Source organism: Canis lupus, chromosome 35 (assembly GCF_003254725.2).
Source record: "Canis lupus dingo isolate Sandy chromosome 35, ASM325472v2, whole genome shotgun sequence".
Taxonomy (NCBI): domain Eukaryota; kingdom Metazoa; phylum Chordata; class Mammalia; order Carnivora; family Canidae; genus Canis; species Canis lupus.
This window is the reverse complement of record NC_064277.1, coordinates 14,821,978-14,837,883: the sequence shown is the minus strand read 5'-3', so window position 1 is coordinate 14,837,883 and position 15,906 is coordinate 14,821,978. Positions and strand designations below refer to the sequence as shown.

The 15,906-nt window shown below is 60.9% G+C and overlaps 2 protein-coding genes across 7 annotated transcripts in view; one reads left to right on the top strand and one right to left on the bottom strand.

Moving 5' to 3' along the window:
* The window catches only part of DTNBP1 (dystrobrevin binding protein 1), a 125,757-nt gene extending 124,664 nt beyond the window's left edge, over window positions 1-1,093 (top strand). For all 3 annotated transcript variants that reach the window (XM_025444039.3, XM_049106037.1, XM_025444043.3), the window contains one exon: window positions 736-1,093. In XM_025444039.3, the coding sequence (XP_025299824.1) occupies window positions 736-950 (215 nt within the window). In that variant the 3' untranslated portion in view covers window positions 951-1,093. The remainder of the gene's footprint in view (window positions 1-735) is intronic.
* Window positions 1,094-1,584: 491 nt separating this feature from the next.
* JARID2 (jumonji and AT-rich interaction domain containing 2) overlaps window positions 1,585-15,906 on the bottom strand; it is a 260,698-nt gene continuing 246,376 nt past the window's right edge. For all 4 annotated transcript variants that reach the window (XM_025444031.3, XM_049106036.1, XM_049106035.1 and 1 more), the window contains 10 exons: window positions 15,747-15,839; window positions 13,943-14,061; window positions 13,787-13,857; window positions 12,301-12,415; window positions 10,032-10,137; window positions 9,059-9,241; window positions 8,513-8,643; window positions 8,016-8,199; window positions 6,340-6,447; window positions 1,585-3,545 (listed from right to left, as the gene is read on the bottom strand). In XM_025444031.3, the coding sequence (XP_025299816.3) occupies window positions 3,363-3,545; window positions 6,340-6,447; window positions 8,016-8,199; window positions 8,513-8,643; window positions 9,059-9,241; window positions 10,032-10,137; window positions 12,301-12,415; window positions 13,787-13,857; window positions 13,943-14,061; window positions 15,747-15,839 (1,293 nt within the window). In that variant the 3' untranslated portion in view covers window positions 1,585-3,362. The remainder of the gene's footprint in view (window positions 3,546-6,339; window positions 6,448-8,015; window positions 8,200-8,512; window positions 8,644-9,058; window positions 9,242-10,031; window positions 10,138-12,300; window positions 12,416-13,786; window positions 13,858-13,942; window positions 14,062-15,746; window positions 15,840-15,906) is intronic.

The window sequence follows — 15,906 nt, the reverse complement described above, 5'->3', positions numbered from 1 at the left end:
CAGCAGGTGTTACCTGGGCTCTGGCTCAGCCTGGGCTCCTAGTTCCAGAAATAGCTGCAGCCCTGTGGGCAGCTGGCTGCCACTCTCTGCCTTCCCCTCATGGGGCTTCCTGGCTATGTCCCTCCTGAGCCCCAGGAGAGCTCCTCCTGAGTCCTTACCTGGGTCAGGTGGGAGAGCCTGCCTGCCCCTCCACGTACAAACAACGGGGGCAGCCCTCTGGCAGCACGCTGACCCCCCCCCCCACCAGCCATGGGGTCCCCACCTCGCAGTCAGACTCCAGCTTTCTTGCCACCCGGTATAGCCGCCCACTCCTCCTCGAGGCAGTGCTCCCCTCGTCCCGGGTGTGCCGAGGCCCATGCACAGAAGGTGGGGACACGGGGAGCAGCATGAGTCCCTTCCCCAGAGGCAGGGACAGGTGCACAGTGACCCCAACCCCTCAGACCCCCCTTCTGGTTCCCATGACCTTGGAGAACTGCTAAAAGACCAGGGAGTTCTCTTAGGATTCCTCCCGAGGATCTAAAGATGTCCAGGTAGCCGAGGTGACACGGGACGTGCCCCTGAGAAATGCAGCATGTGCTTCGGCATCGTGTCTGTCTCTGGCCCCCGTCGGGAGGTTTCTGGACCTGTCCCAGGGACGGAGGGTCCGCACGGGGCCCCAGCTCCTCACCCTTGGAGGGACGTCTTCAAGGGCCGTTCTCTGCTGCGGGACCCCATGGCATGGTCTTCACTCCGCAGGGCCTGGCTCAGGGGACAGTCGGCAGGAAATCACGCTCCGGGTTCCAGATCCCGCCGAATCGCAAGCTGAGCCTCCTCCCTCGCCGTGTGCCTGCCCTGAGCTGGCCGCCCCGGCCCCCGGCGACGGTGAGGCCCCCGTGGTCCAGTCTGACGAGGAGGGAGTCGAGGTGGACACTGCCCTCGCCACGCTACACAGCGACGACAGCGACTCGTAGGTCCGCGTGTCCGGGCAGGTGCGGCCGCACGGAATGTCACCGAGGAGGCAGGTGCTTTTGTGACAGGAGGCTCTTGGCTTTTACTCAGTTGCCAATAATGTGTGAGAAACTAAGACAGCCGACAATAAAGCTTGAGGACTTCATACCGAGCGAGTGCGAGGCCAGTTTGTGCGGAAGGGCTCCTAGATCGGCCCGCCGGGCCGTGGGCCACACCGGAGCCCGCGTCAGGAGGCTCGGTGTGGCCTCCCTGCCTCGGCTCGGGGGACGGAAGCCCTTTGCAGACGGTAGATTGTGCTTCACCTAGAACACAGCCTGGTCAGCTTGGGTTTCCAGCTGCGGAGGTTGGAGTCCACAGTCCCCCGGGCGCCCCGACTCTCGGAGCGCACCCCCCGGGCCCAAGGGAGGAGCACTGGGCCCAGAGGGCGGGCGGCCCCGGAGAAGTGCCCGGTGGACGGCGGCCGTGAGGCTCTGCGCCCGGGGCTGCGGCTGGGGTCCAGACCACTGCCAGCGGCAGACGGGGAGCCGACTCCCGAGGTGCCGGGGCTCCCCGGCCTGGCTGTGGGGCTGGGGGCTTGGCCCGGTTACCAGAAAAGAAAGTTTGTCTCATTCACTCATCTTCCACAAGACAGACAAATAGCCAAAAAACTTTGATTTTATTATTAAACCTTGTAGTACAAACCTGAAAAGTAAACAAAAAACTGGCAATAAACAACATGAAGTCTTCCCTCCCGCGGGAGGAGTGCAGAGCAGCGCTAATAAATTAAATGTCAAACTGTAAGCCATAGGCAGAAGTTTACTGTCAAAAAGAGGGAAAGTACACAGCAAGGCCATAAAAACCGGACAACCACATTGGAAAACACTTGACTCTGTTTATGTAATTGTTAAATATTCCAAAAACAGTTCAGTCTTCTGCAACAACAACCAACAAAGTGTATCACAGGACGCTCCTGACAGTCCCACTGGCAAGCTCAGTGCAACAGGGGTAGCTACGGGCTCGGTGGATCCAATTACGAAACAAAGAACAGCTTGTGAAAACAGTTCCCTTTTTTATTCCACACGTACTGTACACACAACCGGAGAAGGGCAACAGCTACTCCATTATTATTTTTGTTGTTGTTGTTCAGTGATGTAAGCAGCACTTATAAATGTTACAAGAAAAACCCTGTAAGCATCCAATCCACCCGATGAAGAAACGGAAACGTAAGGCTTTTTCTTCATCTTGTCTTCGCGCCCTCCCCACCCCCCACCAAGAAAAAGGCTCAAGTATTTAAAACAATTTACAGGCGTATGTACAAAAGGGATGGGATTCTTTTTTTTTCTTTTTTTTTCTTTTTGTTACAACATGGAGAGAAAAAATAGACAAGATGAGCGCAAATGCATTTTCACATTCAAAAAAGAACTGCAGACCTCCTAGTGGCTCTAAGTGTGACCGTCAACGAAACGAATTTAAAAGAAAGAAAGATTAATGCTGACTTGTGAAGGTGTAAAACAAGCGGTGAGATGGAGACGGAATGTTAGAAAGATTGCACATCTATGACGAAGAAGCACTTACGGCTTCGATCACTTTTTTTTTCCTTTTTTGTTTTTTTTTCTCTTAAGGATGCTATTGAAGGGTTTTTGATAAAGTAGCCAACAGCACCAAAAAATAACAGAATGGATTTCCTAATGAAATCAGGCACAGGTGTCCCTCACGTGACCCCTCCAAGGCAGGCAGTCGTCTTCTCCCGCTCTCCTCTTTTCCAAAAACAGATGCATAGTGATGTGCTGGTAAAGAGAACCTCGGCGCTCCTCTTCCGCGTTTTGCCTCGGCTCTGCCTTCAGCTGCCGTGACCGCCCCAAGACACAGAATGGGGGTTCTCCGGTTTTTAAAATTACAAACTCATTTTGCACATGACAGAAGAAAAGACAGCCAAAGTAAAGCCATTTCTTTTCAAGTTTTGTGGTGTGTGTGTGTCTCCTATCCCTTTTCCTCTCTAGAAAAATCTGCTCACATGACTTGATGGTTTTTAAAATTTGTTCTCCAAACTTCACCCTCTTCAAAAATGGGTTAAAAAGCCTTTTTTCCCCCAAGTTACCAAAGAAAACAAAACAAAAACAAAAACAAAACAAAACAAAAAACCGAAAAGGCTTTTTTTCAGCCACAGGGGCGATACAAATTAATACAGCCCCTCAAGGGTTTTTAAAACAGTGAATATACGGCAGTTTCAAAAATCTGACTGCAGTATCTAGGTATTCTAAGTACAAAAAAAAGTTCAACAGTTTAATGCTAAAACAAAATTAGTTCTCTAAAACCAGAAGAAAATCTTCTTTAGAGCTAGTGCAAAGACAGCTTGTATCCTACAGCAAGTACTCCAAACTAGAATATAATAATTACAAAAAAATATATATCAATCGACACGGGTGTTGGCATCTTCACGACGAGCTCGAAGCACTTTTGGATGAACTGGAGGATGAAAGCCGGGATGGCGGCACGTCCACGGTCGCTCTCTTGCGGGGCCCTCTTTTTGGTGTAGGTTTACTGAGACAGTTCTCGATGCTGCCGTTCTTACCAGATACTTTGCCGCAGATCTGATTGACCAGGCTGATGATCTGCTCCTGTTTTGGGTCAAAAGGAAGACCGTGAATCACCCGGATCAGCACCGTCCCGGGAGCACCCAGGGGAAGGCTTTGCAGGGGACCTGCTGGCGGCCTGCAGGGGTCCCCTCACTCACACCCCAGGGTCGAAGGCTCTCGTCTCCCAGAGAAACGCCTGCAAGTCCGCACCTCCACGTTGCACCCCTGCGCCCCCACCCGCGGCTGCAGGAAGCCCTGAACTCCAGGAGGTGGGGGAGCCGCACACTCAGCTCCCCGCGCGGCCTCCTCACCTCCTCACAGGGCCGGGGCCAGCCAGGCGGGTCACCGCCCACGGCCCTTTCCCAGCACCCGCCCCCCACCCCATCCCCCCACCGGGGCCTGGCTCAGCGCAGAGACGGAGCTCAGCTCCCCCACACCAGGCGTCTCGGAGGGAGACCCGGGGCTTGGGCTCTGGCCACTTGCCGCCCGCACGGTGACCAGCGCCTGAAGCTGTTGCAGCCCAGCCACCACCCTGACGCTGGAGCCTCCCCCTTCACCTGGTCGGGCCCAGCAACACACTCGTCTGCTCAGAAATACGTCCGGTGCTCCCTCCTCCTCGGCGCTGGGAGACCGCTCTCAAGCATTCTCAAAATTCGGTCAAGGGAACCCTCAGCCACTGGCATCAAGGATGTTTTTGTAACGTCAACACAACTCTGAACCACCGAGTTTTACAAGAAACCACGGGGCAGAATCCCAAATTGGCACGTGGCCTGACCTGCACCTCGTGAGCACCTCCCCTGGACGAGGGATGGAGGGGCCGTGGGCACACGGGATGGGAGTGGCCAGCGCTGTACTCAAAGGCCCGGGCCGGCGCAGTCCCAGGTGGGCCCTCCAGCAACAGGGGTGGAGGTGTTAGAGGTGAAGGAAGGAAGCATCTGGAGGAACGGGGTGGCACGTTTATGAAGGCGCCGCCGCGCCACGTGCGAACTGCTTGCGGTCAGCCTGCTGCTGGAGGGCGAACAGCTGCTTAGCACCCACTGCAAGCGGCCGGTGCCCCTCGCCGTCCCCCTCTGTCCCCCCGGCTCCCTGGGATCCCCACACACGGACTACCCAAGACCTGTGGGCCTCACAAGCCATTTCAGAAGCCCAAGCCAGAGTCAGCAAGTCCCTGGGTCACACACACTCACTGTCAACCGGAGGGAGCGGTTCCGGATTCATTCACTAGCATGAGGCCCACGGCCAAGGAGGCGGCTTCTCGCGCCCTCCTCGTACCAAAACCAACTTGAGGTTAAGCGTCAGGCGGACCTACGGACTGGGTTCCGCCCAGTATTCCGGTCGCCCAGGACACCTGCCCACACGCAGGTCCAGGAGGCTGGAGACCGAAGGACCCGTGTTGGGGCGCCTCCAAGTCCTGCGGGCCGAGCCCCCGTGCTGGCCGCTGAGCTCCACAACCCGCCCCCCACCCCCCCCACCCCCCCGCCACGCCGGGCTGTCCTGACTCTGGTTTGTCCGAACAGGGTCAGGGATTCGCGGTTGAAGTGAAGCAGCAGGGAGGACAGTGCTTACTGCCCTCACCCAACACGCGTGCACCTCTTTCTGCCAAAGGCTCACCTGCTCTGAGCCACAGCCTGAACCCCGGGAAGCAGGGCCCCCTGGTCCACCCCCCGCTTCCGCCAGGCCTCAGCAGAGCAGGACCAGCCACTGGGGACGTGGGGGGTGGAGGGGCTCGGGGCGCACGCGGCCTGCGGAAGGAGGACTGGTCCTCCAGGAGACAGCGGGAGGGCCTGGGGCCGGGAATGGTGAGCTGGGGCCTCCAGGGGCAGGGCCTTGCGCTCCAGGAGGCCGCTGCGTGGAAGGCGGGTGCATGCGCCACCCACGGCAACCCAGGGGGTCACAAGCAACTGGCCCCGGAGGGCACAGCCCCAGGGATCAAAGGAAGCCCCACCACCCGGGGGTCTGACCTGCTGTCCACACGAGCGGCACAGGGCTGGGCTTGGGATGGAGGCGGTGGCTTTCCCACAAGACACACGTGAGGCGCAGAACCAGGGGAAGGGACGAGGGTGTGTGTGGGGGGGGAGAGACCACGAGAGGGGATCACGGGGGGCACGAGGGCGCAGGAGCGGCGAGAGCCGGCCAGCCCTGGGCCCTGTGGAGTCAGATGCTGAAAGAGGCCTCCGGGCTTCTGCTCAGAAGCCTGCGTGAGGACAAGCAGGGCCCGGTCTCGTGTGCCTCGGGGACAGGGAGGCCCACCGGGTGCTGGTGACACCCACGCCCAGGCGCCCACAGCGCCCACCCCAACCCGGGGCCGGCTGGCACGCGGGCACAGGGGCCCCAGGTGTCAGCCCAGGTGCGGGAGTCTCACCACACCCCCCTCGGCCGGGGACCGGGGAAGGGCAGATTCATCTCGTGTCTCAGAGGCCCTGCGGGGCTTCAGGGGGAAGGTGCTCGGGCCCCAGCCCCGTCCCCCCACAGCAGGCGGCTCTGAGGCCCTACCCCCCAGCGCAGTCATGGCTGCTCGCGGATGGCCCAGGACCCGGCCGTCCCCCCAGGTCCGTCTGTCCCGTGGTGGGGGCGCAGGTCGGCACCCAGCCCTGGCGGCACCATCCCTGGTCTCCCAGGCCAGCCCCCGGGCTCTGAACACAGGTCCCTGGGACGCGGGGCCAGGGCGGCCACGGAAGCAGGGGCCGGGCTGCCGTGAACAGGAAGAGGAACCCCCAATGACACAAGGTCCGTCGAAGTAAAAGGCTTTTCTGGTCGGGGTTCGTGGGCTCCTCCAGCTCCGGCCGCAGCAGGCCCGCCACACCGACGCAGGGCCTGGGGCGCGCCGCGGACTGACCTCGTCGTAGCGGTACATCAGCTTCAGGCCTCGGCAGGACTTCTGCTTCTCCACGTGGCGCAGGGCGCACTCCAGACAGAACACCACGTTCTCGTTCTCCTGCACGACCTGCGGGGACAGCGGGCCTGAGGACCGGGGCAGAACACCCGCCAGGCGGGGGCCTCACGCCCAGGCCGAGGGGCAGCAGGCGGGCCGGGCTGTGCAGGGCCGCTGGTTTGCGGGGGGGCCCTCGCCCCGCCCCCCAGTCCTGGCCTCCAGAGAAGGGACGGCGCTGCCTCCACATGCGTCTCCAGACGCACGGGGTTGACGTGCGCTTCCAGAAAGACGCGGGGGCAACACCTGGCTGCCCGAACAAGCTGTAGGGGTGAGGAGCCAACACTGACGGGAGGAAACCCATCACCTTTTAAGGACACTGGCTCTCACAGAAAGACGCAAAACCCAGGAAACTGGAACAAAAATACCAGCAGCAAAAATCATAATATCTTTTTTCTACCTGCAAGTTCAGGATGGGGATGGCTTGTGCCCTCTCACAACCGGTGAGGCTGGCGGGAAACGCCTGGGGACAGCTGCAGCCCCCCCCCCCCCCCCGACCCCGGTCTCCAGGACAGCCAAGAACAAGCCCCGGGAACAGGCCGGTGCCCCGCGCAGGGTCGTGACCGCATCTTCCAGGCTCACGGTCCCCGCAGAGGGTCCCATCCCGACACAGGCCTGCAGGGGCTTTTGCCAGTGCCGCTCACAGAACAGCTCTAAGATCGGGGACATGCTAGTGACCTGCTTGCCTAGGAACGTGGCTCTCGATTTACCTTTTTAAAACTACCTCGGAAAACACCTGCCGGGCAGAAGTAGCCACAGGCCGTCCTGGACTCAGGAGATTACGTCCTGAGGGGCCACAGGGCTCGAAACACCCTTGGGCTGAAATGCAGGGAACGCACCCACCTCCGCATCACGGCATCACCACGGCTCGGGCTCCACGCCCACAGCTGGGCCTAGTCACCCAGCACAAAGCCTGTGTGGGCAGAGGGTGCCCACCGGCTGCCGCCCTGCCCTGACCGCTGTGCTGAGGGGGAGGACGCGGAGCGCGGGGCGGCCGGGAGCTGCAGCCCCCAGGGTGCCCACTGCACAGAGGATCAGGCGTGGACGAAAAATAGACATTTGAGCCCAGGCTCTACTGAGTGCAGAGCAGAGACCTCAAGAGTCCCCATCTGTGTGCACGATGGGACCCCCGTGCCCCGCCCCGCTCACAGGTCCTCCCCCCAGAATGTCAGAAGGGGGCCGCATTTGGAGACAGGGCCTTTGGAGAGGCCACTGAGGTACACGGCGGCCCTGGGGCAGGCCTCGTCCCCTCAGGACGCCGTCCTTACAAGAAGTCACGACAGCGGCACACGTGCCAGTCGAGGACGGAGCCTCTGAGGGCACCGCAGGCCAGCCCCGCCTGGCCCCCAGAGCGGAGAGCCCTGCCCCCCGCCGCCCGAGCTCCGCGTATGGACTTGGCCACAGCGTTGGCGGACGAACGCGGGTTCCCCCTCCTGCCGGCCTTCGGGCTTGACTGGCAGCAGCCACGGCAACTGGGGCGCCGGGCAGGGGTGGGGGCGCCGCGCGAGCCCCGAGCCCCGACCCGCGGCCGCACCTGCTGCGGGAGCGCACGTGCCCCGCCGAGGCCCGGCCCCCAGGCTCACCATGGACAGGTAGCACAGGTGCTGGCAGACCTGACACCTCCTCTCCGACGTCTCCAACTGCAGCCACTTTCGAGGCTTTTTCTTGCCATCCGCCATGGCGCCGTTGCTGTCGTGGCTGCCGTAGCGGGCGGACGAGTGGAGGCCGGCCTCGAACAGCTGCCGCCGCTGCCGCAGCTCCGTATCCCTGCGCACGGAGCGGGGCGGGTGTCGGGGCGGGACCAGGACATCGTGCACCTGGGCCTCTGGGAGGCGGCGCTGCAGCCCATCCACCCTGGGGCTCCTCCGACGCCCCGCACCGCACTCAGCCGACCCAGGGCCGGGTGGCAGCAGGGGGGCGGCACCGCAGCGCCCGGGGCCCACCACCCTCCTTCCCTCTGGAGGCCGCCCTCCTGCCTCCTCCCTGCAGGTCAGCACTTCCGACCTGGAGCCTCGGGCCTCCGGAGGGAAAGGGAAGGGGATCCAAGCCCTCGCTCCCCCCAGAGGGGACCCCATATTACCTGAGCTCATCCAGAAGGGCGGAGATGGTACTGAGAGTGGGGCCATTCTCCTTCTTCGCTTCCGCTTGTGCAATCTGGTAGAGTAACTTCTCCATGGAGAATGGCTTGGCTATATGGCGACGCTTCATTTCCTGGAAGGGGTGGTCGCGGGGCCTTATTAGGGCGGCTGTCTGCCCTCGTTTGGATGGTCGGGGCGGCGGGCTGGCTGAATTCCCAAACCCTGAATTCCACGTGGGTCCAAAGCAACTGAAAACCCTACAACCGTCCTGTGTGCCCGCTGGGAGGTCGGCACCAACAGCAGGAAAGCCCTCTGGAGTGGGCACACGCTTCCTGCCAGGGCACGTTCCCCTTAACTCCTCGTGTGATGCCTTCCTGCTGCCGGGTACAGGTCACAGAACCCAGAACCTGTCAGATACTGACTCTCCCCTTCCCTAGAGAGAACCCTGCTGCCCGGGAGAGCCCTCGAAGGAGGTCCTGAAACTCCACGTTCCCTCCAAGCAGACCGGGGTGTGAGAGCTGCGCTGGCGTGCGCTGGCCCAGCCCTACCTTGGCCGTCTCGAAGCCCATACTTGTCCACTGGGTGGTGGCGAAGTGCACGGTCTCGGAGACGCTGTAGCCGCAGCACACTTTGGACACAAAGGAGCCCGGGAAGCAGACGACAAACTGGCCACTCTGCTGCACGGTCCTGTGCACCTTGATCCCCTCCTTGCACAGCACCTCCGGGGAGATCTAGGGGCACAGGCTGGGCTCAGGAGCACCCCTGGCTGTCGCCCCCTGACCACCGCCCACGGAGCTGCCCCCACCTCTAGGATAGCCCTGCGGCCACCCCAGGACACAGCCCATCCCCAGCAGGCGTGTCAGCACACACACCTGTTCTCCAGGGGGACCTTCAGGGCTTAAGAAGGGGCGTGCGTGCCAGGACCTAAATTTAATGTAAAGGTCTGGTTCTCCTTTAGGAAAGACACGTAATTCCCAAAAGAAGAACAAGGCTCTAAGTTGATCCTGGCGCAAGAGGGTCACAGTCACTGTGACTACACAGCCCGGTCCCCACGTGGCACGGCAGGGTTGGCACGGGGTAAGTTCACCCCAACCAGGAGGCCACAGGGTGGCCTTAGGGCCCAGAACACAGCCCAAGGGACTCCCAGGGACTCAGCAGGCCCAGGACTTCCCGCGAACGCAGTCAGAAGCCTTCACGTTCGCTCCTGTGGTGCTGAGTGCTCCTGGCCAGTGGGCTGGCCAGCCTGGCTCCCCACAGCTGGGTCCCCCAGGATACCCCGTCCTCCATGTACAACACAGCAGGCCCTAAACGGAGGCCAAGGCTCCCTGGACGAGCCTTGAACCCTGTCATCTGAGGAGAGAGCTTCCCCAGTTTGACTTTCAGGACAGAGGACATTTCCCAGTGTCCTCTTTGCCTCTGAAGGGCAGGTGGGCATGGAGAGTGACTTTCTCCAACAGCCCCAAGTCCCCGCTCCGCCCAGACGCTTGCCCCCGGGTCCGCAGCCGCAGCAGCAGGCCCTACCATGACGTTGCTCTCCAGCATCTGCAGCCCTGGGGTACCGTTGGCCTGCAGCAGCGTGTGCACCACGTCTTCGAGCTTGTTCTCCTCCTCAGCAGGAATGCAATACCTGGGACGTTGGGAAACACGGGCAGAGCAGAGCCTTGACAAGGACCCTCTGCCCAGGGAGCTCGTGCTGAGCGCCCCACACCCTCCCCCCAGGGAGACGACCAAGCCCGGGCCTGCGACTGCGTCCCCCTGAGTGGCCCAATGGCAGCGGCAGCGGGAGACTCGTTCCTCTTGTGCAGAGCTGACCTACGTGCGAGCCAAAAACACCTTCACGCCCAAAGCAGACGTTTAGAGTGCCCAATGAATCAGATGCGTGCGCACGCGCACGCGCACACACACACACACACGTGCAAACTCTGCCAGCCTCTGCTAAGGGCTCTAAAGCTGCGGGGACGTGCAGGTCCAGGCAGCTGATCCCCCTGGAGCAGCCTCACAGGACTTGGTGCACCCAGGACACGCAGGCCCCGGTGCACCGAGGGAGCCGTGGCCAGAGCCCAGCACCGTGAGGTGGGACGGGGCCGGGCCAAGGTGGGGACAGCGCGGAGCCTTCTGGCTGCACCAAGGAGCCGGCAGGGATGGTGAGGGGAGGCTGGCGCTGTGGGCAGACCGTAGCAGGAGAGCCTGGGCCCAGCCCGTGTCGCGGGGAGCGCGGAGCTGTCGCCAGCGGCCCATGAAGACCCACTCCCGGAGCGGCCTGACCAGGCCACAGGCCGACGAGGACACTGACCTCCAGTAAAAATCGAAGCCGCATGACAGCCAGGAGGCTCGCGTCACCGGTCACTGCCCACCACAAAACCAGCTGCAAACTTCCACCTTCCCACAGGCCATCGGCGTGGTCGGCGGCGGGGAGATCAATACTCAGAGGCCAGACCCTGGCCTCAGCTGCCGAGTACAGGGGCAGCCCGGCATCATAGTCACATTTCCTACAAATGCTTATGTCACTTCAACGCCAGTGTATCCTGTCCTGATCTGTGCCCTAAATCCGGGGTTTCTAACCTAAATGACAGGTTTCCAGAAAAACCACATGCCAAGTTGTCTGATCAGATCTCTTACTCATCAGTGGGGTTTCCACGGATGTCTTCCAAAGGCTGACGTTTCCCCACCTCTAACTCAGGGTCGGGCAGTCGGGATGGACCCACGAGCCCGGCAGCTCACCCCCCACCCTGTGGAGCGGGGCTGGTGTGGAACTCCATGGAACCCCGTGGAACCCCAGGCCGTGCCAGGTGTTGCCACAGAAGCTTGTCCGCTGGGAACAGCAGGCCTGGCACGGCCCCAGGCCACCTGCTCGGCCTTCCTGGCCCCCCTTCCTAGGTGGGGCAGCCCCCACGGGGGTCCCTCAGCCCTGCACCAGGCCTCTGCACTGAGCCTACATATGGGAACCTGGCCCGAGGGCAGGGAAGTCGTGATGCCCAGGCTGCTGCAGACACGGCCCCTCAATAGACAACATGAGTCGTAAGACTGCTGTCCTTTAATAAGGGCTGCTCGCCCTGTCAGGACAGCAAATGCAGTTATGGGGGACGGATGAGGTGTTCCTGGCCCATCAGATGACAGGGCAGCCTGCTATCTGCTGTCATGTCCTATCTGCCACCAGGAAGGAAGGGCTGGGGGGAGCCAGCTGCAGCCCGGGATGCACAAGGGCTGCCAGGTGAGGGTCCCAGGTGGGCACCCGGGCAGTGGCAGGAGAAACCCGGGTCTCTCCACAGCAGGGCCCCCCTCCCAGTGGCACCCAGTCTGCAGCATGGCAGGTCAGAGGACTGACTACATGGGATGCTGAAAATAACCCCACACGAGGCCCGAGAGGGACTGTTTACACTGCAGGGGGGGAGGGGGGGGTGCGATGGGGACGCAGTGAGCACCACGGGCCACCTCTCTGCAACACCCTAAGGGTTCTCACCCCGACATGGTATAAAGTCCTAAGACACCACCAAGTGATGCCCTAGAGGAAAAACCAAGGGTAAGCAGGCAGCTGGCAGAAGGAACAGAAACAGCGAGAAGCATCCTGAGAAGATGCTCAACCCGGCTCACCGACCCGACGCTGCAAGCCTCCTACACCTCGCCACCTCCAGCGCTTCCCACAGAGCTAAGAAATCCTGGGAGCCCCGGGCCAAGCCATGTGGGCAAGGCCTGAGGGCGGTCCGCTGCCGAGGGAGGGGCGGCCTCAGGAACTCTCCAGAATCTTCGCCCACCTGTCCGCCCCCAGGCGCCCCGCGGCCAGTGTACTCACCAAATGCAGTCAGCACCAGTGTGTAAGTAGTCAATATAGGGAAGGTGGTTTTGGTCTCGAGACCAGCATGAGGTAGAAAAGACCATGCCAATGTTTAGCCAGGGAATTGTCACTCCTGCAGGGGGAGAGAAAGGCATTAGGAGGACGGCACCAGGGTGTCTGGGTGGGGGCGACGGGAAATCACTGCCTGCTTCCCACACAGGGAGGACAGACGGACACAGGACTCGATATCAGGGGACACCGGTGAGAAGAGAGTACTGGCTCCCCCCTGCCTGCTTTGCAGATAGGAAGCCAAAGTTCCAAAAGAGTGCTGAACACCTCTCAGGGGCGCCTGGGGGGCTGAAGCGTCTGCCTTCAGCTCAGGTCCTGATCCCGGGGTCCTGGGATCGAGCCCCATGTTGGGCTCCTGCTCAGCAGAGAGCCTGCTGGAGATCCTCTCCCTCTGTTCCTCCCCCAAGCATAAATAAATAAATAAGATCTTAAAAAAAAAAAAAAAAAAAAAAAGACTACCTCTTAATCTGTGAGTTAAGTTGGGAAGCAAGATGGCCCCAGGAGCAGGACCACGATGATCACTATCAGCCACCAGCCCACACCGTAGCCGCTGAACCTCAGGACAAAGAACGGACCCGCCAACCTGGACCCCGGCGTGCGCTGGCCAAGGAAGCACAAAACCCTGCCGCGTGCGGGAGCCTTGGGGACTCAGCCGCCCCCGTCGTGTGCAGGGCCCAGACCACCTTTCCCAGGGGTACCAGCCCTCGGGGACCACGATGCCCAGAACACCTGCTATCCCTACCATTCTCCACAATCAAATGCCCTACGGCGTCGGGACATTAGATTTGAAAACCAATTCAAGATGAGAAGCTGGCACTGAGCATCTCCCAGCACCTAGACTCTACCGTCTGGTTCGCCTTTCCACAAGTTCACAGATGTCAACTGACCCAGTTCTCGTTTTTTCTAAAGACCAGTGTTTCCGATACACATGCTCTACACCATTCCCTGTCCCTTCTGGTCACGTGGGCTGGTGCCTGCTGGGCCAGCTGCCCAAGGCACAGTCTCAGTACCCCAGAGACCGCAGCCACATCGGGGCACTGGGGCTCCATCAGGTGAGCATCCACCTCTCAGTTTCAGCTCGGGTCACGATCTCGGGATCGTGGGATCGAACCCCATGTTGGACTCTGCACTCAGCAGGGAGTCTGCTTGGGTTCTCTCCCTCCCCCTCTTGACTCTGCTCTTCTTTCTCTTAAAAACAAGAACAAACGGGCATTCCGGATGGCTCGGCGGTTTAGCGCCACCTTCAGCCCAGGGCGTGATCCTGGGGACCCGGGATCGAGTCTCACATCAGGCTCCCTGCATGGAGCTTGCTTCTCCCTCTGCCTCTGTCTGTGCCTCTTTCTCTGTGTGTCCGTGTTTCTCATGAATAAATGAATAAAAATCTTTAAAAAAAAAAAAAAAAACAAGAACAAGACGGCGGCCAGAGCAGGCTTACCAGGTACAGCACCGAGGTGACGCAGGATGGATCCTGTGTTATTGGGGAGGACGGTGAGGTTCCATCCATGCCTGCAGAGGAAAGCAGACGGGCATCAGACTGGGAGGAAGGGCCCCATCTGGTCCCCAGAACGCAGACAAGAGCATCCCACGTTACCTTGAAAACGGTTCTGACTTCCCCACAGGGAACCCGCTGCCGTGCGTATTCGTGTCGACCTTGCCGCAGTGCACGGCCACGTGGCAGTCCTTCTCTTCCACTAACCTCCAGTACTCTTGCTGTGGGGAGAGGAGACGCCCGGTCAGCAGCCACACCGCACACACGCCACGGGGATGCCCACATGCCATGGAGGGGCCCACCACACGACAGCCGCCGAGAGCCCCCAGCAGAGCGCAGGGCAGGACGGCAAGGATCGGTCCCCTCGGGGGTCCGTCCCCAGAACCGAGGAGGGGCTCAAGCAGATTTCTGTACGCCGTGTTCACAGCAGCCCTGCTCACGAAAGCCACACATGGGAGTAGCCGGGGTGCTCGGGTGAACAAGATCCATACGACAGGGGGCCCAGCCTTCCAATGGAACAATGTTCTTCACTCGTGCTTTGCCCACGGACAAACCTTGAAGGCCTCACGCTCTGGGAAATAAGCCAATCACACAACAGGACAAGTGCCACATGGTTGCACATATGTCAGCAGAGTCAGAGGGAACAAACGCTGGCAGTGGGGGGTTAGTGTTCAACGGGCACAGGGAACAAGCTATGTGTCCTTCGTGCCACACATGGGAGCAAGCCCGGTGGTCGCGGACGACCCCACGGCACACTCCCTCCACCTCTTCACCCCACGGAGTCCCAGCCCTTTCTGCTGACGTCTCCCACAAAAGCCACGAGCACTCTGGAAGCCACGGTGACAGCCACGTGTCCCAGATTCAGGGCGCAGCGGACAATGTGGCTGATGGGACATGGCTGGGGTGGGGACAGCGCAAAGCTGGGGCAGGGAAGGGGTCAGGCCATGGTGTGGTATTCAAAGGGGGCGCCCAGGGTAGGGAGCTGGGGAAGCCTGTGCAGATCAGGGACCTAAAGCCTAAGGGAAGCAGGACACTGGAGGCCAAAATGAGACAAGGCGTCCCCCTAACTGGGGAGGCCAAAATGAGACAAGGCGTCCCCCTAACTGGGAAGCCTGAGCAGCGGGGTAGCCGCTCCTGCCCTGGGCCTGGAATGGGTGCGGCCCGAGGTGTGGCTCACATGGCCGCGGGGAGGACCGGGCGTCCTGGTTTGACCTGGCCTGTCCAGGACTGTGCGCACGGCCCACCCCAGGAAGCAGCACCCTCGTGGTCAGCACGGGCGAATCCAGGAGAGGTGGCACACACTCCACGACCCGAGGCACGGTGGGAATCCTGTCTGCCGGTGGCTGCCCAGGCCCGGCCACAGGAGCTCGGCTTCCCTCCCTGGCAGCTGGAAGCGCACCCAGGCCCAGCGGGGCACCGGCCGGGGGAGGCAAGCAACAGATCGGGTCCCTGTCCTGCAGCGGCCCTCCCAGAAACCCCCTCGTTGGTCTGGGCACAGAAGTGCTCCCTGTCCTTCCAACCTCACACGAACTCCGAGAACACAGTTGGCAGAAACACAAAAATGGCAATCTGCCAACCCCGTTAAAAAATAGAGGAGAAAATGCACAACTGTGGTTTCCAGGGATTCCAAACATTCTCTTGCATAACACACGGACAGGGTGAGGAGTGGCCACTGGCAGGGGACGTGCCGGGAGCTCACTCCCAACTCTGCAGCTTGGGGACCCCGGCTGGGCCCCCAGGGGAGGCCGGGGAGGCGCGCCCTCCCTAGTATGTGCCCTCCGCCTCCGAACGAGTTCAGGTTTGGGCATAGCTGGTCCGCTGGGTGTCAGCCACCAACGACGACCCTGACCCCTCGGACCCAGCGCAGTGCCCTTCCCGCCCGGGCGCGTGGCCCCGACACACTCACCTCGATTTCAGCTGGGGCAGGCTCCTTGCTAAAGCACATGTTCATGATATTTCTTGCTGTTCGATAAAAAGTCGTTAAAGAAACAGACCTTCCCTGAAAAAAAACAAAGACAAGAGAGTAAAGCGAAAGAAACCAAGCTGCGCCCCAACCCCAAACGAGG